General features: G+C 44.3%; 1 protein-coding gene across 1 annotated transcript; it reads right to left on the minus strand.

Annotated features, from left to right (window-relative positions):
• Nucleotides 1-4377: 4377 nt before the first annotated feature.
• LOC142185087 (uncharacterized) lies at nucleotides 4378-23991 on the minus strand. Its single transcript, XM_075260339.1, has 8 exons — nucleotides 23656-23991; nucleotides 14713-15096; nucleotides 13753-13848; nucleotides 11494-11616; nucleotides 10981-11107; nucleotides 9994-10107; nucleotides 7784-7891; nucleotides 4378-5531 (listed from the first exon to the last, which is right to left on the minus strand). Exons 2-8 carry the CDS (start codon nucleotides 15088-15090, stop codon nucleotides 4894-4896), a joined length of 1584 nt encoding a protein of 527 aa, XP_075116440.1. The 5' UTR covers nucleotides 15091-15096; nucleotides 23656-23991; the 3' UTR covers nucleotides 4378-4893.
• Nucleotides 23992-25337: the final 1346 nt, after the last annotated feature.

Below are 25337 nucleotides of genomic sequence, written 5' to 3' on the forward strand. Positions count from 1 at the left end.
CAACAATACCCCAAAATTACCAATATGGTATCTGAGAATGTGTATTGCAAAGAGAGTCTGTCACCCGAACTCAGCATATCAACCCATCCCTACAGGGAGATTGCCAAGTTTCACCGGAATCATGCAGAGTTTTTCCTTTGTGAATAAGCGCTGCATAAGTATCATCATTTTGGTCAATATGTAAATGAGCTCTTTGGAGCCACTTAAATGCTTTTGAGCAATGGCAATGCCCTCATTGCTCCAAAGAGCTAATAAAACGGAGATATTCCAGCAACGAAGGCAGCGATTCACATGGAGAAAACCGTTTGATTCAGGTGACCACAACCTATCTATCTGCAGGGATGGGTTGATATGCCGGGTTCTGGTGACAGGAAGGGACTCGGACCTCTTAAATTATATATATGGATAGATTGGCACCATTTCACTGAATTTCCAGCTGTCATTTTTCCTGTAGTGTCCATTAACCCCATTCCAGAGATATCTTTACTTTCGGCTAGGAATTTCAGGCCAAACCACCGACTCTATGACTTCTTCATAAATATGGCAGCCATGGTCGGACTAAACCTGCAAAGCTCCTCTAATTCCCCAAAACAGGCCAGTGATTGATTAGATATGTAACTATACATCTAATATACAATACCAATAATTGTATCATATAATGAAAAATACTTAACCATTTTATTTTGAAGCCAGAACTTTTCTCTAACTCCAACTTCACCCAAAACAGACTCCGACAGCAATTCTACCAACCAGATTTTAGTTACTGATAAGTGTACTATAAAGTGGGCAGCCTTCCCCGAGGGATTTGGTGGAGCAGCACAGGTCTATAGATATATACAAGAGGTACCGTATTTTACGGACTATAAGGCGCACTGGACTATAAGGCGCATTGCCCATGAGCGCCTTATAGTCCGTCTCGGTTCATATATAAGGCGCACTGGACTATAAGGCGCAGTCCGGTGCGCATTATATGTTATTGAAAGCGGCGGCACGCAGACTTTGCCAGCGGCCGCTTAACCCCCCGCGTGCCAGCCGCTTCTATTGGAAGCGCTCGGCAGGCGAGGAGGGGCTCTATCAGCAAAATCATGCTGATAGAGCCCAACCGTAAAAGTTATATTAAACTAACCCCCCCCGTTTTAACATAAAACCCTGAAACAGAATGTGAAACTTACCGAGCGGTGCAGGGTGGGCGAGCATTCAGGCCTCCTCTTCCTCCGATGTTCCGTCCTCCTCCTCCGGCGCTCGTGAACTGATAATGGTCTGGGCGCATGCGCAGTAGCCGTAGTAGAAGCATTATGATATTGCGCATGCGCCCAGGCCATTATCAGTTCGCGAGCGCCGGAGGAAGTGGTCAGGACATCGGAGGAAGAGGAGGCCTGAATGCCCGCCCGCCCTGCACCGCTCGGTAAGTTTCACGTTCTGTTTCAGGGTTCTGTTTCACGCCGGCGTGACAGCAGGGCTGCCGGACACTTCCCATTCATTTCTATGGGAGCCGGCATGCGAGCGATCCCCATAGAAATGAATGGACTGCTTTTTTCCATTCATTTCTATGGGGAGCGCTCGCATGCCGGCTCCCATAGAAATGAATGGGAAGTGTCCGGCAGCCCTGCTGTAACGCCGGCGTGTACGGCTGTGATACACGCTGGCGTTCCGTAGTGTGAATGCACCCTTACGGTGCCTTTTATGTATGTATGGAAGCGGCACACAGACTTTGCCGCCGCTTCCATCCATATATAAGGCGCACCGGACTATAAGGCGCACTTATGATTTCTGAGGAAATCGTAGGTTTTTATGTGCGCCTTATAGTCCGGAAAATACGGTATATATACAGATCTATGGATACATACAAATCAAGAGTTTGGTGGAAATGGCAGATCCTCTAAGTAAGGGGGCGCTCACACTTGTGCCCGGTATCTACCCTGTGCCATTCCGTTAGGTTTCCATCCTCAGTCCTGAGAAACTGGACAGGGGACGTCTTCCCGGGGGTCAGCTTTAGAACCCATTCATTTGAATGGGTTTTTAAAGGTGACCGCCTTCGGCCTCTCTATGGGGAAACCAATTTTGTCAGCCGGACTTAAAGTCCTGCATGTTTCTCTGCGGAGAGGACACCGGCAGTCACCTTTAAAAAACCCAATTAAATGAATGGGTTTTAAAGCTGACCGCAGGGAAGACGTTCCCTGTCCAGTTTCTCAGAACTAAGGATGGAAACCCGGAGGAATGGCACAGGGAGGACACCCCGTGAACAGACAAATACAATACCTTGATATGTATGCAAGGTTCTACAGGCAGGCGTGATAAAACATAGTGTAACAGAAGTTTCTTGCCATAACCTAACGATACCATCTTAATAGTAAAAAGAGGAGACAACACAGTGTGCTGTGCTGCTAGAACCCAAAGGTATCCGGAACGCATATGGATCAAGTATGTAACAATAGTGTTAAAGTCCTACATAGTGCATGAACGTAAAGTTCTTACAAATACTGAAAAAACATATACAAATAGCAGGGTTGAAAACCACTTGGGACTAAGATAGATAGGAATGGTTATACTGATGGCCTAAACCCCAAGACACGCCATCAATATGTGATCTGTGGGGGTCCGACCCCTGGACCAAGCACGGATCAGCTGTAACAGCAGCCTCTGTGGATGGAGAGTGCGTGCACCAACACTCCTATACAAGTAATAGAAGCAATGCAACAGACCTTGTCTACTGCATTGTGGCAGTTCTGGAGAAGTGCAGCGGCACTCCCATTAACTGAATTGGTGCTGCATGCACTCTCCATACACTAGCAGTTCCCAGCACCAGAAGACTGCTGTTACAGCTGGTCTGTAGGGGGTCCAGGTGTTGGACCCTGACAGATCACATACTGATGATCTAGCCTGTGAATAGGTGACCAGCATGAAAAATCAATTTGGGGCTGACAAACCCTTTTAAAGAGAACCTTTCATGTCCTTGGGCACATGTGGTATTATATACTGCTAGAAAGCCGACAGTGCACGGTCGGCATTCCTGTTACGTGCCCCGGGTGAAGAGCTACCTGTGCCGTTACCGATAGCTCTTCAGTGTCAGAAGGGCGTTTCTGACAGTCTGTGAAGAACACTCCTCCTGACAGTAGAGTCCATAGCGTTGTACTATGAGAGGGGGCGTTCCTTACCGCCTAGCCATGACACTGAGTGGTGAGGTACTGGGGAAGGGGGCATTCCTCACTGCTCAGCGTCATGGCTAGGCGGTAAGGAATATATATAGGGCGCTGCTGCCTTCCCCAGGGTACTGATCAAACATGAGCACTCTGTTTACCGGATTATTGATTTTACCAAAAACGAGGAAAATCAATGCATTGTGCATTATGTTGCATTGACTACTGGTCTATGGCTGTGGCTTGGTCCAATTCTGAAAAGACCCACAAACTGTTTCTTTCCTCTGTATGTCCGAGATGACATGACTGATTGACACCTGCAAAGTACACTTTTTGCAAAAACAATAAAATTAATAAAAAAAAATAAAAAATACGGTAGTAATAATATAATGAACAAGATTGATATCTGCAGCTACAGAGTTTTGTACATTCTACCTTGAAGGTAAGACAAGAACACCTGCGTAGTGCACATAGACACATAACACTTTCGGAAAGGCCATAAGGCCCTTCATCCACTAAAATGACCTTATTATTATTATTTTTTATGTAGCATATAGGCGGATTATGTCATATAGCTGCTGGTATGGTAGGGGAATCCTGCAAGTATAACTACTCTGCATTTGTCAAGGAATACTAGTAAAGATGCGTCTCTAAAACTTTTTTTTTTTAACAAGGTTTTTTTTTTTTTTTTAACAAAAAAAACACTGAAAACGTCAACTTACAAAAAAGCGAGAACACTGACGATATCCTTGTAACCCCCAGCAGGGGTAATAAACAATAATAAAAATACTTTCAATGAGCTAGCAATTTTTTTTTTCTTTTTACGAGTTCGACTCCTTAAATTGCATAAAAGAGCTACGTTAGATTTCAACTTTTTTAAATTAGGATTTTTTTTTTGGTTGAAAGCAGTCATTCCCAACCTTATTTTTTTTTTTTTTTTTATGCTGGAACCCGAGTGTTTCAGCGTGAGATTATCGAAGGACGCCAAAAAAATGACAGTCTGTAATTGAATGTATTGCATATCTTTTAGCGGACGTTGGTGATCCACATTTGGTCTCGACCCATAGAATGCGTACCTCTATTTTAGAGGACCTGTACAGATTTCCATATGCAATCATTATTGCATAGCGGTTAGTGTTTCCAAAACTGATGAGATTTTCCTATTCAATACAAAAAAAAAAAAAAAAAAAAAAAAAAAAAAAAGGTATAAACCAAGTGCTCTAGTCAAATGATTGAAAGGTCTGAGATGTAGACATCTTTTTCTTTTTAGAACGTTAAATATTTTTCAAGTATTACCCTTTGGAACACGTACTTTGAAAGATTTAAAGAGTTTTTCAACTTTTTAAAAGTCTGCATTTTTTACCCTAGAAACAGTGCCACTCTGGTCCATAGGCTGTATCTGATATTGTAGCTCAAGTGCATGAATGGCGCCAATTCTGAAAAAAATGCAGACCTATATTAGTTGATCTTATACAAATCCTCTAACTAGAACAGTCTCTTAGTGTTCAAAGATAAGCTTCTAAAGTGGCAGAACGCAAGTTGGTCAACATAGGACGCAATGGTTGTACCATTTACCAGGTCTGCTGGACAACTGGTGAGAGTAACCATTGGATATCGAATAAAAAAAATTTAAAAAAATTGCAGACCTTTTTATTGCTTGTTTCCTATCAAAACCAGTTTGGCTTAGGTCTTTGGTATATCCCAAAGTTCCATTTCTATAGAGATCCCTGTATTTCGTTGCCCATTTTGAACAACCTTATCTAGTGTGAGTTCTTTGGTGACGTATGAGACACGACTTCTGACTGAAGCTTTTATTGCATTTGTCACATTTGAATGGTCTCTCTCCTGTGTGGATCCTTTGGTGTTGGATCAGCACCGAGTTTTGGATAAAGCTCTTGTCACACTCATTGCACTTATAAGGCCTCTCCCCTGTGTGTGTTCGCTGGTGGGTGATCAAGTGCGAGTTGCGGCTGAAGCTTTTGGAGCAGAGTGTGCACTTGTACGGTCTCTCCCCAGTGTGAATACGGTGATGCTTGATCAGGTTAGATTTAACGGTAAAGCTTTTATCACACTCTGAACACTTATATGGTCTCAGCTCCATAGACTTGCAATGTTTGGAGGCCAAGTCAGTACATGAAAGATTTTTTTCGCAAAAGAACCAGGTATACTGACTGTCCATCTGCTGCACGGTCATAATAGGACCTGAAGTCCTTTCGTCAGTACTGAGTGCAGAAAAACCATTTCTTGCTTTCCATTTGGATGCCGGATAGAATTCAGCATTTATACCATCATTAAAACACTGTGACAGAGAGTAGGTCATGGATAGAGGCTCCGGCTGGCCCCTCAGTTTGTCAATACTATCTTCTTCAATGCTTGTGACGATGGGAAGATTATCTGCGAATATATAAAACACGTATGTTTAGTTCACACCTTCTACTCATTAAGGCTGAGGACCCACGTTGCGGAAACGCAGCTTTTTTTGCTGCAGTTTTTTGAGCCAAAGACAAGAATGGCTACAAAGGGAATGGGAAAAATATAGGAACCTCTTATACTTCTCCCTTCTATTCAATCCACTGCTGGCTTTGGCTCAAAAAACTGCAACAAAATCCTCAACAAAAACCACTGCATTTCCGCAACGTGAGGCCTTAGCCCTATGGGGGTTTTCCAGACTTAAAATATTGATGACCTAGATCTGACACGTAGGGGTCTGACACGTGAACTCTATTCAAACAGCTCTTTGAAGTAGCTGCAGCTCTCATCTGAATACTGCAGGCTTATCATAATTATGAGGCCATTAGAATTGTGGTCTTGGAAAACCCCTTAAAGGGATTCCATCATTAGAATCCCTTTTTTTTCAGGCCTACCACGTCAGAATAAACTTAAAGGGGCTCTATCAGCAAAATCATGCTGATAGAGCCCCACATATGCGTGAATAGCCTTTAGAAAGGCTATTCAGGCACCGTAAAAGGTTATATTAAACTACCCCCCCCCCCCCCCCCCGTTTTAAAATAAAACCCTAAAAAAGAATGTTATCTACTTACGCATCGTGCAGGCTGGGCGGGCATTCAGGGTGTGTCTTCTTCTTTATCCCCGCATCCTCTTCCTCTCTTCGCTCGTGAACTGACACTGATATAAAAAAAATGGCCTGGGCGCCTGCGCAGTAGCCGTAGTAGAAGCCGCATGCTGCTGCGCAGGCGCCCAGGCCATTTTTTTTTATATCAGTGTCCGCTCGCGAGCGCCGGAGGAGGACGGGACCGGAGGACATCGGAGGAAGAGGAGGCGGGGATAAAGAAGAAGACACACCCTGAATGCCCGCCCAGCGTGCATGTTCAGTAAGTAGATCACATTCTTTTTTAGGGTATTATTTTAAAACTGGGGGGTAGTGTAATATAACATTAGTGGTGCCTGAATGGCCTTTTTAAAAGGCTATTCACGCATATGTGGGGCTCTAGCAGCATGATTTTGCTGATAGAGCCCCTTTATGAAAGGCTTCTCTTCACCTATCTTTAGAAGTTTATTCCGTGTCACCGTTCCGGTGATATTCACGGGTTTCACCATATGCAAATGAGTCTCTAGACGGAACTGGGGGCGGTCCTTTGTGCTGCCTGAAGACTCTCCAGTGAAGCCCTTCTTCTCGAGACTGCTGACTGTGTATATGCGGTGGCCATTTATCGGTGGCCGAATGGACAATCGTGTAAGGGGCCACAGGAAAATGGCCGCCACACATACGCAGTCGGCGCTTTCGGTTGAAGACGAAGAGAAGAGGTGGTCTCAAGAAGGAGGGCTTCGCTGGAGAGTCTGCAGGCAGTACAGGGGACGCCCCCACTACTGTTTGAGTGCAGTGGGACCGCCCCCAGTGCTGTCTGGAGACTCATTTGCATAAGGTGAAAACTGGAAATATCACTGGGATGCTGGCACAGAGAAGACTTCTAAAGGTAAGGGAATAAGGCTTTCTTAAGGCTATTCCAACGTGGTAGACATGAAAAAATGGATTCTAATGATAGAATCCCTTTAAAGGGGTTCTACAGGATTTTGACAACTCACATAGGAGACCAGGGAAGGCGAGACATTAAAAAAATTAAATAAAAATCATACTCCCCTATCCCTGTGTCCGCCACTGCTGCCTGTCCTAGTGCACACAGTGAACCCATCTTGTCCTTTCCTGTGGCCTGCAGAGCGTGTGCCAGGACCGAGCAGTGTTAATGGACAGCAGAGAACTGGAAACATGCAAGTATTTGGGGTTTTTTACGTCACCTTCCCTGGCCTCCTCAATGAGTTGTCAAATTCCCGGACAACCTGTTTCAGATGGCCATGCTCATCACTCAGACCTTTCAATTTCGACATAACTGGACAACCCGCCTAAAGGTATAGAAACCTCCCATGTCTGCTCAGAATCTGCTCTTTCAACTACCTAACCATTGTATCAGTGTTTGGCTTTCTTCCTTACTCTGTTGAGAAGGCACGCACCAATCGGCTGAGCAAAGTGTATATGTGTACAGGTTCGATCAGATAGTTGTCAGATGACTTTTCTGCACAGATATTCCTGATAGCTTTTGTTATACCAATGTTATATGGATAATTTAAAAAAAATGAAGAAAGAATACAATACAATACAATGTATCTTTGGCACATCGTTTCTTACTCACATGAATTAAAGTACCGCTTAACTTCTCCTTGTGACTGCAGATGGACGTTCAAATAGCGATCTTCGTCAGGTTTTACTTTTGATAGAACCTCATCCTCATTGGTATCGTCTTAAAAAGAAAAGAAATCAAGAGACCTCAGTGTGGGAAAGAAGTTTCAGTTACACTTCGGTATCAGTCATGTGAATTACTTTTTGGACATTCCCATAAAAAGTATTGGAAGTCACAATAACGTCCATAAAAGTATTTTTACACATTGAAAAAAAAATCTAATGTCTATTCCTAATCCTCTACTGTATTACAAAGCTAGTGATGAAATTCCTAAGACAGTAAATATGCCTAATTGTATCACAATGTGTGAAAAATGCAAAGAATCATGACCTGTTGTTGCCTTGCTGGCAGTTCATAAAGCCAATGAAGACTTGTTGCATCCAGTACAGGAAAAACTGTTGAAATATCACTTTATTCCATCACATGAGAAGGTCCTGAGGTACCCTGCAATTCCTCAATAAAAACTCATTACATGTATAAGTACACACGTGGACAAATTGTCGGTCGCCCTCGTTTAAAGGGGTTGTCCCATCACAAGGATCCTATCTATACTGCTTGTTAATGTGAATGTAAGACTTTTCCTAAATATATTGCTTCAGCAAAACTGCTTTGTTTGTCCACTATCTTACTTTATTCAATTCTTTGTTGACACATCGCTTGACTTATCTGGTCAAAAGTCAAGTGATGTATCTGCCTGCTCTCAGGGGGGAGGGAGGAGGGGTTAAGTGTACGGGAGCGAGCCTGGAGGGGGGGTAGTTTACACTTTCAGGGGGGGGGGGGGCCGCCATTACAGACCCAGCATCCGCTGTAATAGAGAGGCGGATGCTGGGGAGTGTTAGACGCCGGCACAGGTGCCTGCAACATCGCTACGCTCCTGCCCTGCATGAAGCCAGCAGCGGCAGGAGCGATGCTGCTATTCCGCTATTTCATGCAGGGCAGGAGCGTAGCGATGTCGCACGCACCTGTGCCGGCGTCTAACACTCCCTAGCATCCACCTCTCTATTACAGCGGATGCCGGGTCTGTATAGCATTGTGAAGGCTGTACGTCTGATGCCTAGCTGCATCGGGAGCGCACACGCAGGGCCAGCGGCATAGAAGCGACGTCTTCTCGCCGCTGGCTTTGCATATGTAACCCCGCCCACCAATGACGCAACAAAGCAGGAAGAAAGAAGATTTTACAGCAGCGAACACTGGTGAGTATGCGATGTGGGAATACCCCTTTAATGAAAGAAAAACCCACAATGGTCACAGAAATAATTTGAATCTGACAAAAGTAATTTGCCAAACCACATGTTGACAAGCCACAGAGCTTCTGAGAGAATGTCCTATGGACAGATGAGACAAAAATGGAACTTTTTGGCAAGGCACATCAGCTCTATGTTCACAGACGGAAAAACGAAGCATATCTTGAAAAGAACACTGTCCCTGCTGTGACACATGGAGGAGGCTCTGTTATGTTCTGGGGCTGCTTTGCTGCATCTGGCACAAGGTGTCTTGAATCTGTGCAGGGTACAATGAAATCTCAAGACTATCAAGGGATTCTAGAGAGAAATGTGCTGCCTAGTGTCAGAAAGCTTGGTCTCAGTCACAGGTCATGGGTCTTGCAACAGGATCATGACCCAAAACACAGCTAAAAACACCCAAGAATGGCTAAGAAGAAAACATTGGACTATTCTGAAGTGGCCTTCTAAGAGCCCTGACCTAAATCCTATTGAGCATCTTTGGAAGGAGCGGAAACATGCCGTCTGGAGAAGGCCCCCTTAACACCCGACACAACTGGAGCAGTTTGCTCATGAAGAGTGGCCCAAAATCCCTGCTGAGACAGAAGTCTCATTGACAGTTACAGGAATCGTCTGATCGCAGCGATTGCCTCAAAAGGGTGTGCAACAAAATATAAAGTTACGGCAACCCTCATTTATGTCCGGGCCTGTGTCATGAGGTTTATTTAAAAAAAAAAAAATTCTGTTCAAGCGAAAAGCAATGTCTGACTTTCACTTGTTCATTTTCATAGAATTTTTACTTATTATTACTTTTGTCAGATTCAAGTGATTTCTGTGACCATTGTGGGATTTATTTTCATTAAACGAGGGGGAACAACAATTTTGTCCACGTGTGTATATGGGGAAAAAAAGAATGGTTTCCCAGAATTAAAATAAACTCACCTTCTATGGGACTGCCTGACTGCACCAAGTCATCTGAGGAGCACTGATCTGTGTAGCGCATGATTTCCTCCTGTTTGATCTTCATTAATATATTTGGATTGACAGTAGGGTAACCTAACAAGAAACACAGACATGTCAAATGCACACACTTAAAGTTATCAGACAGAGCTGCTACATTGTATGAAACCTCCTTAATGTCCTTAAAGAAGACCTTCCAACTCCTTCAACTTGAGCTCTGTTCATAATTCTTTAATAGGTCCCTCTCTCTCCCTTAAAGTTTCTCCCTTCTAGCTAAATTGTGGTTTACTCTGAATTTACTAGGGAATTTCCGTCCATAGATACCATTCAAAGACAAGATGGCGAGTGCAGGACTTGCTTCGCAAGGTGAATGGAAAAGAGAGGAATCCACATAGCAAACTGAGTATATTTGTTTCTGACTAGCTGCTTGTGTTATTGCTGATGGGATGTTAGTCAGTCAGTAAGTTTCTTTCCAAACTGTGCTGAGATTTTTCTTTATATGTGTTAAGGATCTGTTTATCAGCATCATGTCAGGTACTTGCAATCTAGTGTCCTTGGATCTTATGTTCTTAGGTTTTTCTTCCGCTATTTGCTATTTATAGGTACTCCAGAATAACATGTAAAAAAAAAAAACCCAATTACTACCAGTAGTAGTAATAAGGGATAGGGGAAGGGCAGACTGCTCTGTATTTTATACATTCCGTCTTAGACAGAAATACACATATATGTTGCAATCATAATGTGGGATTATATAGTCACAGAACACATTGCCCAGCAAGACCTTGTTTCTCATCCCCATATGTGGTTTAAAGTTCAAGATTCAGGTGACAAGTAGCCCTGATCATGACAAACAAATTAAAAGCAAGGCCGATATAAGTCAGCAGAGGCCCCATGACAAGTGCTGGAGGGACACCATTATCTGTGTCTTGTGATTTATCTTTACTGCAGCTATAAATATGAACTTCTTACCAAGTGATATTAAAGCTTCGTAGTTCTCTTTCATCTTGTTCTTGTAGAGTTCTCTTTGCCATTCCTCGAGCGTCTCCCACTCTTCGTCCGAGAAATAAACAGCTATCCGATTCAGGGTGGCCGGAGTCTGGAACAGACATTCATGATGGTCCACATGGCAATCCTTACGTTACATTACTCATATCATTCTATATGTCTCTAGCACGGTAAGCACCAAATCCTCCAGGAATTTTGGTGCACCACAATAATGCCTGAATCTGAAAACATGTGTGTCTAAAACGACATCTGTGAGTTAGGACTGGAGAGTTCCTCTTAACAAGTCAGCTTCAGGGAATACTGACAAAACAATGGTGGAAAGGACAGAGCGGATTTATTAGCTAGCTCACTGCTCTGGGTATATAAAAGCCATGTATCCTAACTCTGTATCGTGTAAGATGGACGACTGCCAGAGAATACAAGTGTTAGCACATTCTGCTTAGAAGACAAGAAACAAGCATGAAACAGCGGACATACCTTACGCTGCAACGCCCTGGGAACAGGGCCGAATCTGTCCTTCAGAAACTGGGACTTGAGTGGAAGCAGTTGTCTTCTCCAGAGTTGGAGTTTTCTTGGACGTATATTTACCGAGTCGTCTTCCTGTAATTTTATAGATCAGTAAATGATTTCTCACATGAGAATTATTATACCGTAGTAATGCACTACATTGGTGCAATGTGGATGTCAACAACTATCTCCATTGTATCAAACAGCAAAAAGGGCTATTAAAGGGCTATGATTAAAGGGACATGAGGAGTCTACCCCCACCATAAGCATTATTTCAGGTATTTTGGTGGTGGTAGACGCCCTTAATAAAGGAACCTGTCATCACATACTAACACATCACATCTGCCGCCAAGGTATTATACAGGGCACTAATAGATTGGTAAAGATTAGAGATGAGCAAACACTGTTCGGATCAGCTGTTCCGAACAGCACGCTCCCATAGAAATGAATGGAAGCACCTGGCACGTACACTTTGCCGGCGGGCGGTCGCCGTGCCAGGTGCTTCCATTCATTTCTATGGGAGCGTGCTGTTCGGAACGGCTGATCTGAACAGTGTTCGCTCATCTCTAGTAAAGATGCCACTCTCTGAATCCTCCCATTTCAAAAAGCACAGTATTACCTCTAATATTAACCCTTTTCTGTTCCCCCATACAATGCCAGATCAAGTATACTGGCTCAGTTTCAGGCCACAACTAATCTGTGTGCTCTAGACCTAGAGAATGGAAATACATGTGCACATTGTACTGGCACCGCTATGAATACTACTTGTGGCATTACATAGTAACAGAAATGTCAGTACAATGTGCAGAAATAGACGGGGACATGCATTGGTTACCTGTCAAGGACACACAGGATAGTTGTGACTGATGATCGAGCTGCAGTATTCTGTCTCTCTTTAAATATGGGGCAGGAAAGGTATTTGTTAAAGGCAATACTGTGCTTCTAACTGGTCTATGCATGAAGATCTAGCACCTATACAGATGCCAGATGTCTCGTACTACAGGAACCCTACGAATAGAGAGGACAGCTAGAAGTGCAAAACGATTGTAAAAGGAGGAAAAAATGCATGATAAAAAAAAAAAAAAGACTAAAATTGCAATTAACAGAAATGAAGCAACAAGCCAATGCAATTTTTTCCAGATTTGAACAAAATGACAGGTATGCGTTAATCCTAATACATTACACCTAATGGATTATTCTAATAGATCTTACATTTAGTACTGATTTATTCCATTACCTACATTTATAAAAGATGGCGATACTTATTCCAAAAAACTCTGATCACCCTTCATGTGACTGCCACCACTAGGGGAGCTAACTGTATACAAATGTATACAGCCCTTGCTGAGCTTAAAACATACCTGCCATTTCAGGATAAGCTGCTATGTGTGTGTACATGAGAAGTAATACCATTTCTAACCATTCTATTACTTATAGTCTGCAATTTTTAGCATTTCCCTCAAAGCTCCATATATTCCAACTCTTAATTAGGCCTACGACAACATAACTCGGGGGTCTTGAGCCCCTAACAGTTCCTCTTGGAGATGGTACGTGGACACTAACTGTCATTCACTGCACACAGCAAGTAGAGGAGAATCTGCTCTATAACTATTGTTATTGTCATAAAAAACTCCCCTAGGACCATGCAGGACATATATAGAGAATTACTGATGTACCAATGTGAATAAACTGCTTTGCTTGTGCCGGAACATTTCTATTTATCTACTCCATCAAACTAAGGCTACATGAACATAAGCGTGCGCATGCACGGGTCCATGACAAAACGTCACGGACAGTGCAGTCCCATACATTTCAATGAATGAACCCTGCCGCAAAAATGACAGGAATATGACCTGTCCCAACAACATGGATCCTTGATAATACACAGTCATGATAGCAGGCTCACACCGCAAACAGTCATGTGCGTGTATCCTTGTCTTTCTCCTGAATTTCGTGCTCTCACCTTCAACAGACTTTAGTTATCTGACCAACAATCCGTCAGATCAGTGACTTTCACAATAAAAGTTGTTTTAGTACAGGGAGCATTTCAAGTTCTATTCATTTATGCAAAGTTTGTTGAAACGACAATGTCCATTTAAACAAAATTACAGATATGCAATAAACCTCTAGAGCCACAAGTAAGACAGACTGCTGCAGTATCCTAATGCAGGAGTAAACAGGGCCTTACTCTGTGTGCCATAAGAAATGTCATGAATTGTTCTCAAGTACCGTCTGCGCTGCAGAATCCTGGGATGTCGATGGACTCGTTGTCTGCTCTTCTTCTATTCTGGGGCGTTTCTGTTGCTCAAGAAGATTGTCTAGTAGCTGAATTGAAAGAATCATTGTATATTACATAAAACAGGTTGCATATATCTAGCAGTGAGCAATAAAGGAACAAAAAGAAATACTCGACCAAACAGATGGACACTGCGCTACTCCTACAATAAAGGAACAAGACACATATCTAAAGCCACCACTGGCAAAAAAAAAATACACCAAAGTACAAAAACAATACTTTTGATTTAAAGGGAGTCGGTAACCAGTGTGAAGCATATTAAGGGTAAGTTCTCACAAAGGAAAAGGCTGCCGCCGTGTGGTTTTTTTCATGCAGCTAGCCGGGACGGCATACCTATACAGTGTATCGGTATCCTGCTCCTGATTAGGCCCGGGTGAATGGGCCTAACGGGCCTTACACTAGGGTTGAGCCGATCTTGAGATTTCAGGATCAATTTTAAAATCCGATTTCTGATCATTTTCCAGCTGATCCCGATCGTCGATCGGGATCCAATCTTTCCCGATCCCTCAACAATAGTCAATGCTTCTCTATGGGAAAAGTCACTTTTAGGGTTGAGCCAATCTTGAGATTTCAAAATCCGATATCCGATCATTTCCCGGCTGATCCCGATCGTGAAATTTGCTCCATCTTTTCGGATCCCGATTGCTCAACCCTACTCTACACCCGTCCATGGGTTGCGTTTGATAGCTCACTTGCACTGCAATACCAAACACAGCCTGTGAACAGGTAGAGTAGGGTAGGCTACAGGGTATTGGAACAACACAGCCATATTTTTTTTACAATACTGGACAACCCCTTTAAATATTACACTTTCTATATCATTTTGAGCAGAGGTCTCTGAGGTAGACCTCTATGAACCAAGGTGTTCTACATACAAAAGACACGACAATCACCTGTTTCCTTTCATGAATCTTCAAGTGCTGAGCAGCTTGTCTCCGTAGCTTAGGAGGACCTTTGGAGAAAAGAGTGGGGACCGCATTTGCTTTCAGTTTTCGTCGTGTTCGCTTGTGGTTCGGTTCGGATGGAATGAGCGGCGAATCACCATTCATCTCAAACATGTCCTCTTGAAAGTGCTCTGAACATAGAACAAAGTGCCCTGGGTCCTTGAGTAAGGTATTTCGTACAAACTCTTGCACGTTACCTACGTCGGTGCGGCTATGATGTACCCATGTTTCTGCAAGAAGCAGCTCCTTGGGGAACGAGTGCATGGAGACCACTGAGGGAAGCTTCCCACTATGGTTGGTGCAGCCATAGGCAAAACAGTGAGGCATTTCAACCTATGAGAAAGATAAAAAAAAAGATAAAATAATATTTAATAGAACAGGTCATACACATTAAAGAGCGGGTGGACAAACATTTCACCTGGTAAAACGTTACTAGTGTCAACTAAAGCTGCCATACACAGCCAACAGTTATGGGCCAAACACTTGACCCAGTTACACATCACCAAAATGTTGGCTACACGTTGGATGGCCATCGAAACCCAATGGAAGGCTCAGCCAGCATATATGTATGGACTGCTTTATGAGAACACAAACCCTGTTATACATCTAAGGGTCAGTTCACACGTGAAAACCGCCTAGCTTATTTGTGCGAGGTAAAAAACCTCGAGGAGTTTTTTTGACGCTGTTTTTTGCATTCCGCGCGGTTTTTGACGAGGTTTTTGACGCGGTTTTCGCTAGCGGTTTTCGCTAGGTTTTTTTTTCCTATATGTGCTATAGAAACTGCAGGCGAAAAACGCGCGGTTTTTTGCAAAAAACCGCGCGGTTTTGTGTGCAAAAAACCGCGCGGTTTTTTACCGCGCGGTTTTCGCCTCCCATTCACTTCTATGCAATTCTTCAGGCGTTTTCCGCCTGAAGAAAGGTCATGTCGCTTCTTCAGGCGGAAAACGCTAGGAGGAAAAAAAAAGCTAGTGGTCTACATAGACCACCATGTTAAAGGAGAGGTTTTTGAAGCGAATTCCGCTGTCAAAAACCTCCCCTTTGCCCACGTGTGAACTAGCCCTAACCTCACTCAGATATGGCCTATCCTTGTGGAGAGCCTGAAGAGCAGTAGAAAGACTTGGAGGTGATTCTCTCCAACACTCCATAGGTGGAACCCTTGGAAATCAACATTTGACCACTAAAAGAACTTTGAACAATTTAAGCTTACAAAAGTGTTTTTTCCCATTCAAATGCTATTACAACAAACAAGTGCACAAGGATGTAATCTATTCTCCAAAACGAAAAGGGCAACCACACATCTTCATCAACCTACCGGGCCAGAAAGCCCCACAAGGGTGATGGATCACTGGCATTCATTACATGAAGCCTATGGAGAACCTGCCTTTCTTCTCTTTTCTATCAAGTGTGCCAGCAAAGTGATCACTAGGAGCCATAGTGGTTAGTGAAGATGGAGCCGACATCACAGAATCTAAGGGCACTACCCTTCCCCCGACAGTCCCCATGCACACGGGACAGTCCAGATTGGCTGTATTTCTTGGTCCGATGGAGGACATCCCTGCCTCCTTATTGCTGTACTGTCTGTACTACGTGCAGTATGGGACAGTGACGCCATGGGCAGATCTCCTCATTAGTTTCAAACTGGGAAATCCAGACAACTCATGAATCAGATTTGCTGGTCTGAATTGACCAATGCGCATGGGGTCTAAGCCAAATCTGTCCAACTGGAGCAGGCGGATCATGGACAACAGCAATTGGCTAAATAGAAGCGGATCATAGATAACAACAACACGCAGATGAAGTCGTGGGCAGAGGCTAGTTTGACCATAAGTATAAAAACTCAAAATCCATCCTAGCTAGAAGGCCTGTGCAATGAGAGAGGTGTGAGCCCAAAAGTGAAGTGTATCAAAATGTATCACCTGTAGGAAGACGCCCTATTGGGTTCAGGCACCCCAGAGTTGACCACTCCTGGGGCATTTCAACTACCCAATCTCATGGCTTCAACTGAGTCGCCTATAGCTGTTAAACCAACCTCTGATGGGAAGAAAAGAAAAAAAAAAAAAAAATATATATATATATATATATATATATATATATATATATATATATATTTTTTTTTTTTTTAAGGAAATGATGTCACGTTCTTGTCCAAAAATCTACCCATATACTAGAATGTCGTTCTAATTGTGGCTGCTCGTGTTTTTCTTGTCCGGACTCCGCCAGCTATATGTGCCAGGTCCAACATTCCAGACACATTAGGTGTCCCAGTCCTTCCGCCTCCATCATGGCAGGGAATAAGCAGCTTTGAGAATTAATGGTGACGTGTCCAGAGGCAAAAATGTTAGATAAGCAAATTATCGACCTGCGTTTTCTGCTAAAACAGTTTCATATGGCTGAACTCCTGACACTGGGTCTCATGCTATAGACAGACATTTTACCCCGGGCCTGGGGAGACATCACAAGACTCTGCAGTAAGAGGAGTCAGACAACAAGGGGCACCTCATGACCGGCAGGAGGAAACCATTTCACACACCCATCAGAGGAAGCTCTGAGGTTACACACAGTTTTTTTTTTTTTAATGATACGACTGTATTGCCTGGTTATCTCGCCATCAAGACGGAAGCATCCAGGCCGTGGGCTTGAAGAGTCATGGGAAAATTCCCCAGGAACTGCAGCAATATCTTCATGCCCACCGGTACCACCAGACCACTTGCATATGATATAATGATAATGACTTGCGTTGAACCATTATGTGGCCCTCACCCGCAACAATAGGGCTGCAAAAAAGTTGGGCAAAATTAGCAAAAACCCCATATGTGCTTTGAAAGGGGTTGTCCGGCAAGTCTTAACCGCTTATGTCTGGTTCAGGTTATTTATGTATTAAACCTAGGGCTCCCAGGGTGGCATCTACACCATGTCAGGTAATCTGAATGTACACCCCACACACTGCTCCTGAGACTGCCGTGGATAGAAAGATACGTGACCACTGTGGCCAAGGTCATGTGTTGGGAACAGAAAACTAACTCATCAAAATAAAGATGGATCCGTTCTATAACAAACTACAAGGGACCCTAAGGGACTCCATAGACTATTCATCTGGTATTCATTGCTTTCTAAGGCCTCGTTCACATTGTGTTGGTAATCCGTCTGAGGCAGTCTGCATGAGGACCCCTTCCCCCCAAATGGAATACCGAACGCAACTGCAAGCGGTGTGCCAGTGAAAGCACACGGACCCCATAGACTATAATGGGGTCTGTGTGCTTGCCACCAGATCTCCACAGGGATCATGTGGACATGAAAGTAATTCACAACCAAGTTTCCTGTCCGCATGATTCATGCAGGCAGCGCGCGGCAAGTACACGGACCCCATTATAATCTATGGGGTCCGTGTGTTTTTACTACACAGCGCTTGCAGTTGCGTTCGGTATTCTGTTCGGGGGGGGGTCCCCATGCGGACTCCCCAAATGGAATACCAAACGCAGATGTGAACGAAAGGTAACAGAAATAGCTGAACAAAAATCATGCTTTCGGGATTTTATAGGATACGTTCAGATCATGAATGTTACCTCCATTTAGAACATCTGTTTAATGGAAGCAAAAACCTGAAGCAAATGGATGGCCATCTGTCCACGTAGACTTCAATGTCTGTTGTTTTTTTGGATGGAAATGAAAGTAGGGAATACTACTATATTGGTATTTTGTGTCCTCCAAAAAAGCAATAGCAGTAATCACTTACATGGCTCTATCTCCAGAGCGTGGTGGTGGTGGTGGTGGGGGGGTTAGAGTCACAATCATGGCCTTGTTTTACTGCCATTCATCATGTCTGTGTCCCCAGTAGATCCTGAGAAATGAGTGGTTGAAGTGACACTGCATATACTCACAGCTCCACTTCAGCCAGTGTGCAGGGAGAGGAGAGGGATTCCTCATTGTCCTTTTCATGGGGAGGGGGTACCATGGACTTTTCTTCATGATATCACCTCCCAATTATCAGTCAGAAAGCATATTTGCCACCCCTTAGGCCCACTTCACATTTGCGTTCGGGCCATTCCGTTCCCCTATCCGCATGAAATAGGCAGAGAGAAAAGCCTTGCAAACAGCACTTTTCTTTCTGCATTTTTCAAGTGGAAACCACACGGACCCAATTATATGCTATGGGGTTCACGGGTTTCCTTAGGTAACCGCTTTTTTATGTGGATAGGTTTCCCTTCAGGGGGTCCCACAGAAATCGGAACCTAGATGTGAACCGGGCCTTAGATACTGTGGTGAATACGGACTGCAGCACCTAAGTGGTTTTACAGACACAAAAGTAGTACGCATTATCCCCCCCCCCCCCCCCGGGAAAAAAATAAATTAAAGAACTCACATCTAATATTGCCAGATCCTTGATAACCCCTAAAACAAAATGTACACATTATTCTACATAAGTGCCATGAACCATAAAATTCGAAAGTCTGAATTGACCTTTTCTCCTCATCTCACCTCTCAAAAAGAAAAAGTAATAAAGGCCGGTCTACAAGTCTTATGTACCCACATAACACAATAACTGCTGACACAGCCACAAACCTTTACAAAACCGCAGCCTTTATAAGTGCATCCTAAAACAAGCTTTTTAGCTGCACCATGTCCTGTATTTGCAGTCCAGTGCCCCTGGATCTCCTATATATCACTTGGGCATTTCTCAGCTATGTGTTTGTAATTGTACAGTTACTTCTTGCAGAATTACATTGAAATAAACCAGTAGTAATAGTAATGGATAGATATGAGAGGGGGCAGACTGCTCCTCAATGTGCACAACCTCAAAGATAAATGTAAAATGTGCTGTAGCAATAATGTGATTATTAGCAGCAGAAAAACTGAATGGACATCATGTATGATAGCTTATACAGTCCTATGATAAACTGGCCATATACCATTCACATATTTCAACTATTTATGAAAACTCAGTTACCCTTTAACTAGTTTGAGAAGTACAACTGATCAGAATGCTATTAAAGGACTTGTGCAAAACAATGATGTTGAGCTGCACCCAGTGACATCACATTCATCTGGCATATGGCTATGCTGCAGCTCAGTCCCATGCAAATGAATGGAACTGGGCTACTATACCAAGCACAGCTACTATACAATGCTGTGTTAAAGGGATTCTGCCTTTAAAAAAACTTTTTTTTTCTCGTTGACACGTAGGAATAGCCCTAAGAAAGCCTATTCTTCTCCTAGCTTTAGATGTCTTCTCTGCGCCGCCGTTCGGTAGAAATCCCGGTTTTCATCGTTATGCAAAAGAGTTCTCTCGCAGCACTGGGTGCGGTCTCTAGCGCTCAAAAAGCACTGGGGGCCTCCCCAATGCTGCGAGAGAACCCTCTAGCACCGCCTCGATCTTCTTCAGGAACGGCCCCTCTTCGTGTCTTCTTCCGGCACTGGCTTCAAACTTCTAGGCCTCGGGCAAAGCCGACTGCGCATGCCCACAAGAAAATGGCCGCTTACACAATATTGTAAGCAGCTATTTTCTTTTGTCTGGCAGGCATGCGCAGTCGGCTGCCCGAGGCCTAGAACTTTGAAGCCAGTGCCGGAAGAAGACACGAAGAGGGGCCGTTCCTGAAGAAGATCGAGGTGGCACTGGAGAGTTCTCTTGCAGAATCGGGGACGCCCCCAGTGCTGTTTGAGTGCTGAGAACCGCCCCAAGTGCTGCAAGAGAACTAATTTGCATACCAACGAAAACCGGGATTTATACCGAACGGCGGCGCTGAGAAGACATCTAAAGCTAGGAGAAGAATAGCCTTTCTTAAGGTTATTCCTACGTGGTAGGGACAAAAAAATTGAGTTTTAATGATAGGATCCCTTTAAGTGAATAGTGAAGATGATATAGCAATCGATACCATGTCCTGGACATCCCCTTTAAGATTCTGGATCCACAAACATGAAAGGAGCATTAGGGGCTACATTTGATCCTATTGCCAATAACATTCCTATATAGATAAGCTTTTACTAGAAACATTTTGGAGTGAGCTGAACACTGAAGCCCTTTCCATGTATTATGACAGCTGTTGACCTCTTTCCTCTTCATATGCCACCAACTGTGATAAGCCCTTGCAGAGCTCGGAGCCGTCCCACCATGGCCACACCTCGCCTGGTCCATCTGCCAGCACTGCAAGCCTCCGTATATGTCTCATATACTTACTGGATTCCTGGTGACTCATACAATTAGACATCATGAGAAACACAATTAATACCGGTAATCTGACTTCTGACGAAGCTTCAGACACTTAACACAAAGACACAAGGGAAACGCTCCATAACAGATTGCCCAGAGGATAAAGGAATGCCTGCCACAACCTGCAGATCTATGTGCAGGCGGATTAATCTCTCTGCCTTCCCCTTTAATCAGGGTCTTAGTGCATAGTTGCTGCTAGAAAGCGTGTTTGCAAATGTAGGGAGAGATTGGCAAGAATGGAGATTGTAATGATGACTGCAACATGTATTCAGGATCCAGTCTAGTCTTCACTGACTTGAATGGGACTGAGCTTGCAGTAGCATCTTCTACTGCTACACAGTGTATGGAGCTGTGCTAGCTGTGGTACATTGTGGCCACTCCAGAATCAGACCCCTGCCAATCTACTATCATTGACCTATCCTAAGGAAGTCAGGACACCCCCATACACATTAGATGATCAGTGTAATGTGTGGGGTCAGGTTAGCAGTCAACCACTGATAGACTCATGACTAGGGTGGGACTGCCACTTTAAATGCTCACCCAGATGTCTCCCATAGACTTGTTTAGCCACTGCTTCATACATGACTATAAGAGGGAATACAGCCAGGAGCCCCCATAATTTGATCCCTGGGGTTTCCAGTAGTCAGATCATATCCAGCGGTTAAGTATTGCTTATTGGAAACCCTATTTACTGTTTAAAAAAAATGTATTATAGCTTCTGATTTCTCAAGTATCACGAGTTCTGAGTCACATCTGACACATCGCACATCTGCTCCACTTGTGTAACACTGAATACAAACCACCACAATGCTGTCCGAAGCCTTCATTATATACAGTAGGTAGTAATGTGACAGCTAAGGATGGGTTCACACCGGCACCCGGTCTCCGCTTTCGGGTTTCCGTCTTCTGCCAAAAGAAACTGAACAGGAGACGGAACCCCGGCGGTCAGTTTTCAACCCCATTCACTATGGGGTCCGTGTGCTTTCACTGCACACTACTTGCCGATGCATTCAGTAGTCTGTTCGGGGGGTCCCCATGCGGACTCCCCGAATGGATTACCAAACGCAGATGAGAACCAACCCTTAGGCAGCCACATGAACAATATATGCAACATCATCCCTGCACGACCAACAGGTATTGTATTGCTGGCTCTGGAATGGCGGCACTTTAAAGAGGACCTTTCATATCCTCTTGCACATGTGGTTTTATAAACTGCTAAAAAGCCAACAGTGCACTTTATGCAGCGCGCTGTCAGCTTTCCTGTTATGTGACCCTGGGCTGGAGAGATCGGTGCTGTAAGTTTCGGCACCTATCTCTGCCCTCCGCCAGAAGGGCACTCCTGACAGTCTAGCTGGGCTTTGAGGAACACCCCTCCTGACTGTACTTGTCCATATACCGGTACTGGGGGGTGTTCCTCACCGCTCAGCATCCATCCTGGGTGGTAAGGAACGCCCCCTCTGAGAGTAAAGGGCACATAACGGGAAAGCCATGGGGCACATAACAGGGAATTCAGTGCACTGTCTGCTTTATATAAAATTGTGCAGGAGGACATGAAAGGTCCTCTTTAAAATGCTTGCATAGGCAACTAGTATACTTTATACAGTTCCCTAATATAAGGGCTTATTTACACCACTAGGAATGTCTATGGCTGTAATTACAGGTCTCTAAAAACGACCATCTATAGATAGAGCCATGTGAACAGACCCATAGACATTCATGGATTTTAAAGCAGCTGTTCAAACAGTCATGCGAATAAGTCCTTTCAACGGGCATCAATGGGCCGACATGATGTTAGGTCAGTAAAAAACGGCACTGGCGTGTGAATAAGGCTTTTTCGAAACAGTCAAATAAAACAGTGAATGGATAAAATAATACAGAGCAAGAAAAGAAGAGACAAAGTTCCTAAATGTCTACACAAATATAACAAGTCCTGTTCACGTGATTTCTCAGAAAGAGAATGTCTTTGTAGAATGGGAGGAAATCCACGCAAACACGGGCAGAACATACAAACTCCTTGCAGATGTTGTTCCTGGTGGGATTCAAACCCAGGACTTCAGCACTGCAAGCTACTGTGTTTTGTTTTTAATACTCCCACTTGAGGTGTTCCTATACATAATGGGAGTAGCAGTTTTTCAAGAACTGTAGGGCTGCAGACTAACCCTTCTACGACCACCCGACGAGAATATACAGAGGATAAAAGAGGAATACGTTGCAAGCTCATCTTTTTATGCAGCCCTATTGCAAAAAATATAAATTACAAAAAAAAAAACAAAAGCAACTTATGAGGGTCAGAATAGGACACACACATATATATATATTTAATTTCTCCCCCATGACGCATTTCTTCTTCTATTTGCAATACATTATATAAACTGTTAAATGGTTCCGTTAAAAAAATGCAACTTCTGGGAAAAAAAACAGCCCTCGTGTTAGATGATGTAATTATTTAAGGAAAATTTAAAAAGTTCCGGGTTTTGGAAGCAAAGATGAAGCATGCCATAGCAAAAGTTTTCAGCATAGATTTACAGGTCCAATCGGATGGACAACAAGTCTCAGCAACTATAAACAATCTGTGCAATAGCTGAAATATATAGCGCCCTGATATGTAATAGGACAATCTCTTACAATAACACAGATAAGCAATACTGTGACCCCCCCCAAAATGTTATCTGCCCCCCTGATCTCACCTGCTGGCTGCAGACACTCCTCTATAGACCACTGAGCTGTGCTAGGGGGGCAGGATCCAGGCTTGCTCTTCTCTGCTGTCACTCTGCTGTCATCACTGTCATGTGTCACATACACTGGTCCATAGACGTATCTCCTATATACACATGGATATATAGTCTATACCTATAGCACCCTGTATACTGGCAGTCTGGGCAGGCGCAGTCCTATGCCACAGTCTGTCTGCAGGGAGAAGTTACAGATGCCCCCCTGCCATCGCATGCTGGGAGACAGCTTTCATTGTTGCTCACGTATCTGGGACAGCCCCGCTGTCTCCTGCCGTCTGCACTGTATTGTTGTTGCACAGGGACTCCAGACAGGAAACGGAAGCAAGAATTAAAAAAGTATCCAATGAGAGCGCCGTGTAAAGGAGAGTGACACATGATCTAGCCAATCAAACGTAAGGCTGCTGTTAATGGGCGGGGCCACATCAGTGCCGCTTAGACTTGTGAAGGAGAGCCTCGCGCATTGCACAGTGGAAATTGCTACCCTGGGGTTGTAGGTAGTCAGCCAATCAGCGAGCTAAGGAAAAAGACGTCACAATGGCCAGGCGGGGTTATGTCAGGGCTAAGGAATGATTGACATATATGTGGGCGGGGAATGTAGTGTTTTGATGTTATAGAGGGCGGGGCTTTTGGATACACGTCACAGCTGATCCCTGCGGGCTGTGTTATAGAGCTAGGCTGCAGCTGAAACTGCTCCCGTCAGAAGTTAGTCTGACCGCGATCATTTAACCACTTGGTTACCGCAAGTCATTAGCAAAAGCGGTAACTGAGAGATTAGACAGAAGGAAGAGGCTTCCCCGTGACACAGTGGTACTGAGGGGCTGTCATGGCAACCCAAGGCCTAACAGGTCTCTAGGTACAACTTCTTGCTGAGGCGACCCAATACTGGGGTCTAGTCAGCAGTGCACCTCTTTATTTTAAAGGGATTTTCCAGTCCCCAGGTGGTTGTCCTATACATGTGATGACAAAACTATGGCACGGGTGCCAGAGGTGGCACTCAAAGCCCTCTCTGTGGGCACCCATCTGTGAAACAGATTAGACTGTGTGGGGTCACTGTGGAGCAGATTGTACTTTATGGGGGCCACTGTGGAGCAGATTGGACTGTGTGGGGGCCACTGTGGAGCAAAATGTACTGTGTGGGGCCCACTGTGGAGCAGATTGTACTGTGTGGGGACCACTGTGGAGCAGATTGTACTGTGTGTGGGTTACTGTGGAGCAGATTGTACTGTGTGGGGGCCACTGTGGAGCAGATTGTACTGTGTGTGGGCCACTGTGGAGCAAAATGTACTGTGTGGGGCCCACTGTGGAGCAGATTGTACTGTATGGGGCCCACTGTGGAGCAGATTGTACTGTGTGGGGACCACTGTGGAGCAGATTGTACTGTGTGTGGGCCACTGTGGAGCAGATTGTACTGTATGGGGCCCACTGTGGAGCAGATTGTACTGTGTGGGGACCACTGTGGAGCAGATTGTACTGTGTGGGGACCACTGTGGAGCAGATTGTACTGTGTGTGGGTTACTGTGGAGCAGATTGTACTGTGTGGGGGCCACTGTGGAGCAGATTGTACTGTGTGTGGGTTACTGTGGAGCAGATTGTACTGTGTGGGGGCCACTGTGGAGCAGATTGTACTGTGTGTGGGT

The sequence above is a fragment of the Leptodactylus fuscus genome, chromosome 11, assembly GCF_031893055.1.
Source record: "Leptodactylus fuscus isolate aLepFus1 chromosome 11, aLepFus1.hap2, whole genome shotgun sequence".
Classification (NCBI taxonomy): domain Eukaryota; kingdom Metazoa; phylum Chordata; class Amphibia; order Anura; family Leptodactylidae; genus Leptodactylus; species Leptodactylus fuscus.

Coding starts and splice junctions, on each gene's coding strand:
- LOC142185087 (XM_075260339.1), bottom strand. CDS start 15,090: ATGCCTCACTGTTTTGCCTATGGCTGCACCAACCATAGTGGGAAGCTT. Junction 13,849..14,712: donor AGATTCATGAAAGGAAACAG/GTGATTGTCGTG, acceptor CTTTCAATTCAG/CTACTAGACAATCTTCTTGA. Junction 7,892..9,993: donor GTCAGGCAGTCCCATAGAAG/GTGAGTTTATTT, acceptor TTTCTTTTTAAG/ACGATACCAATGAGGATGAG.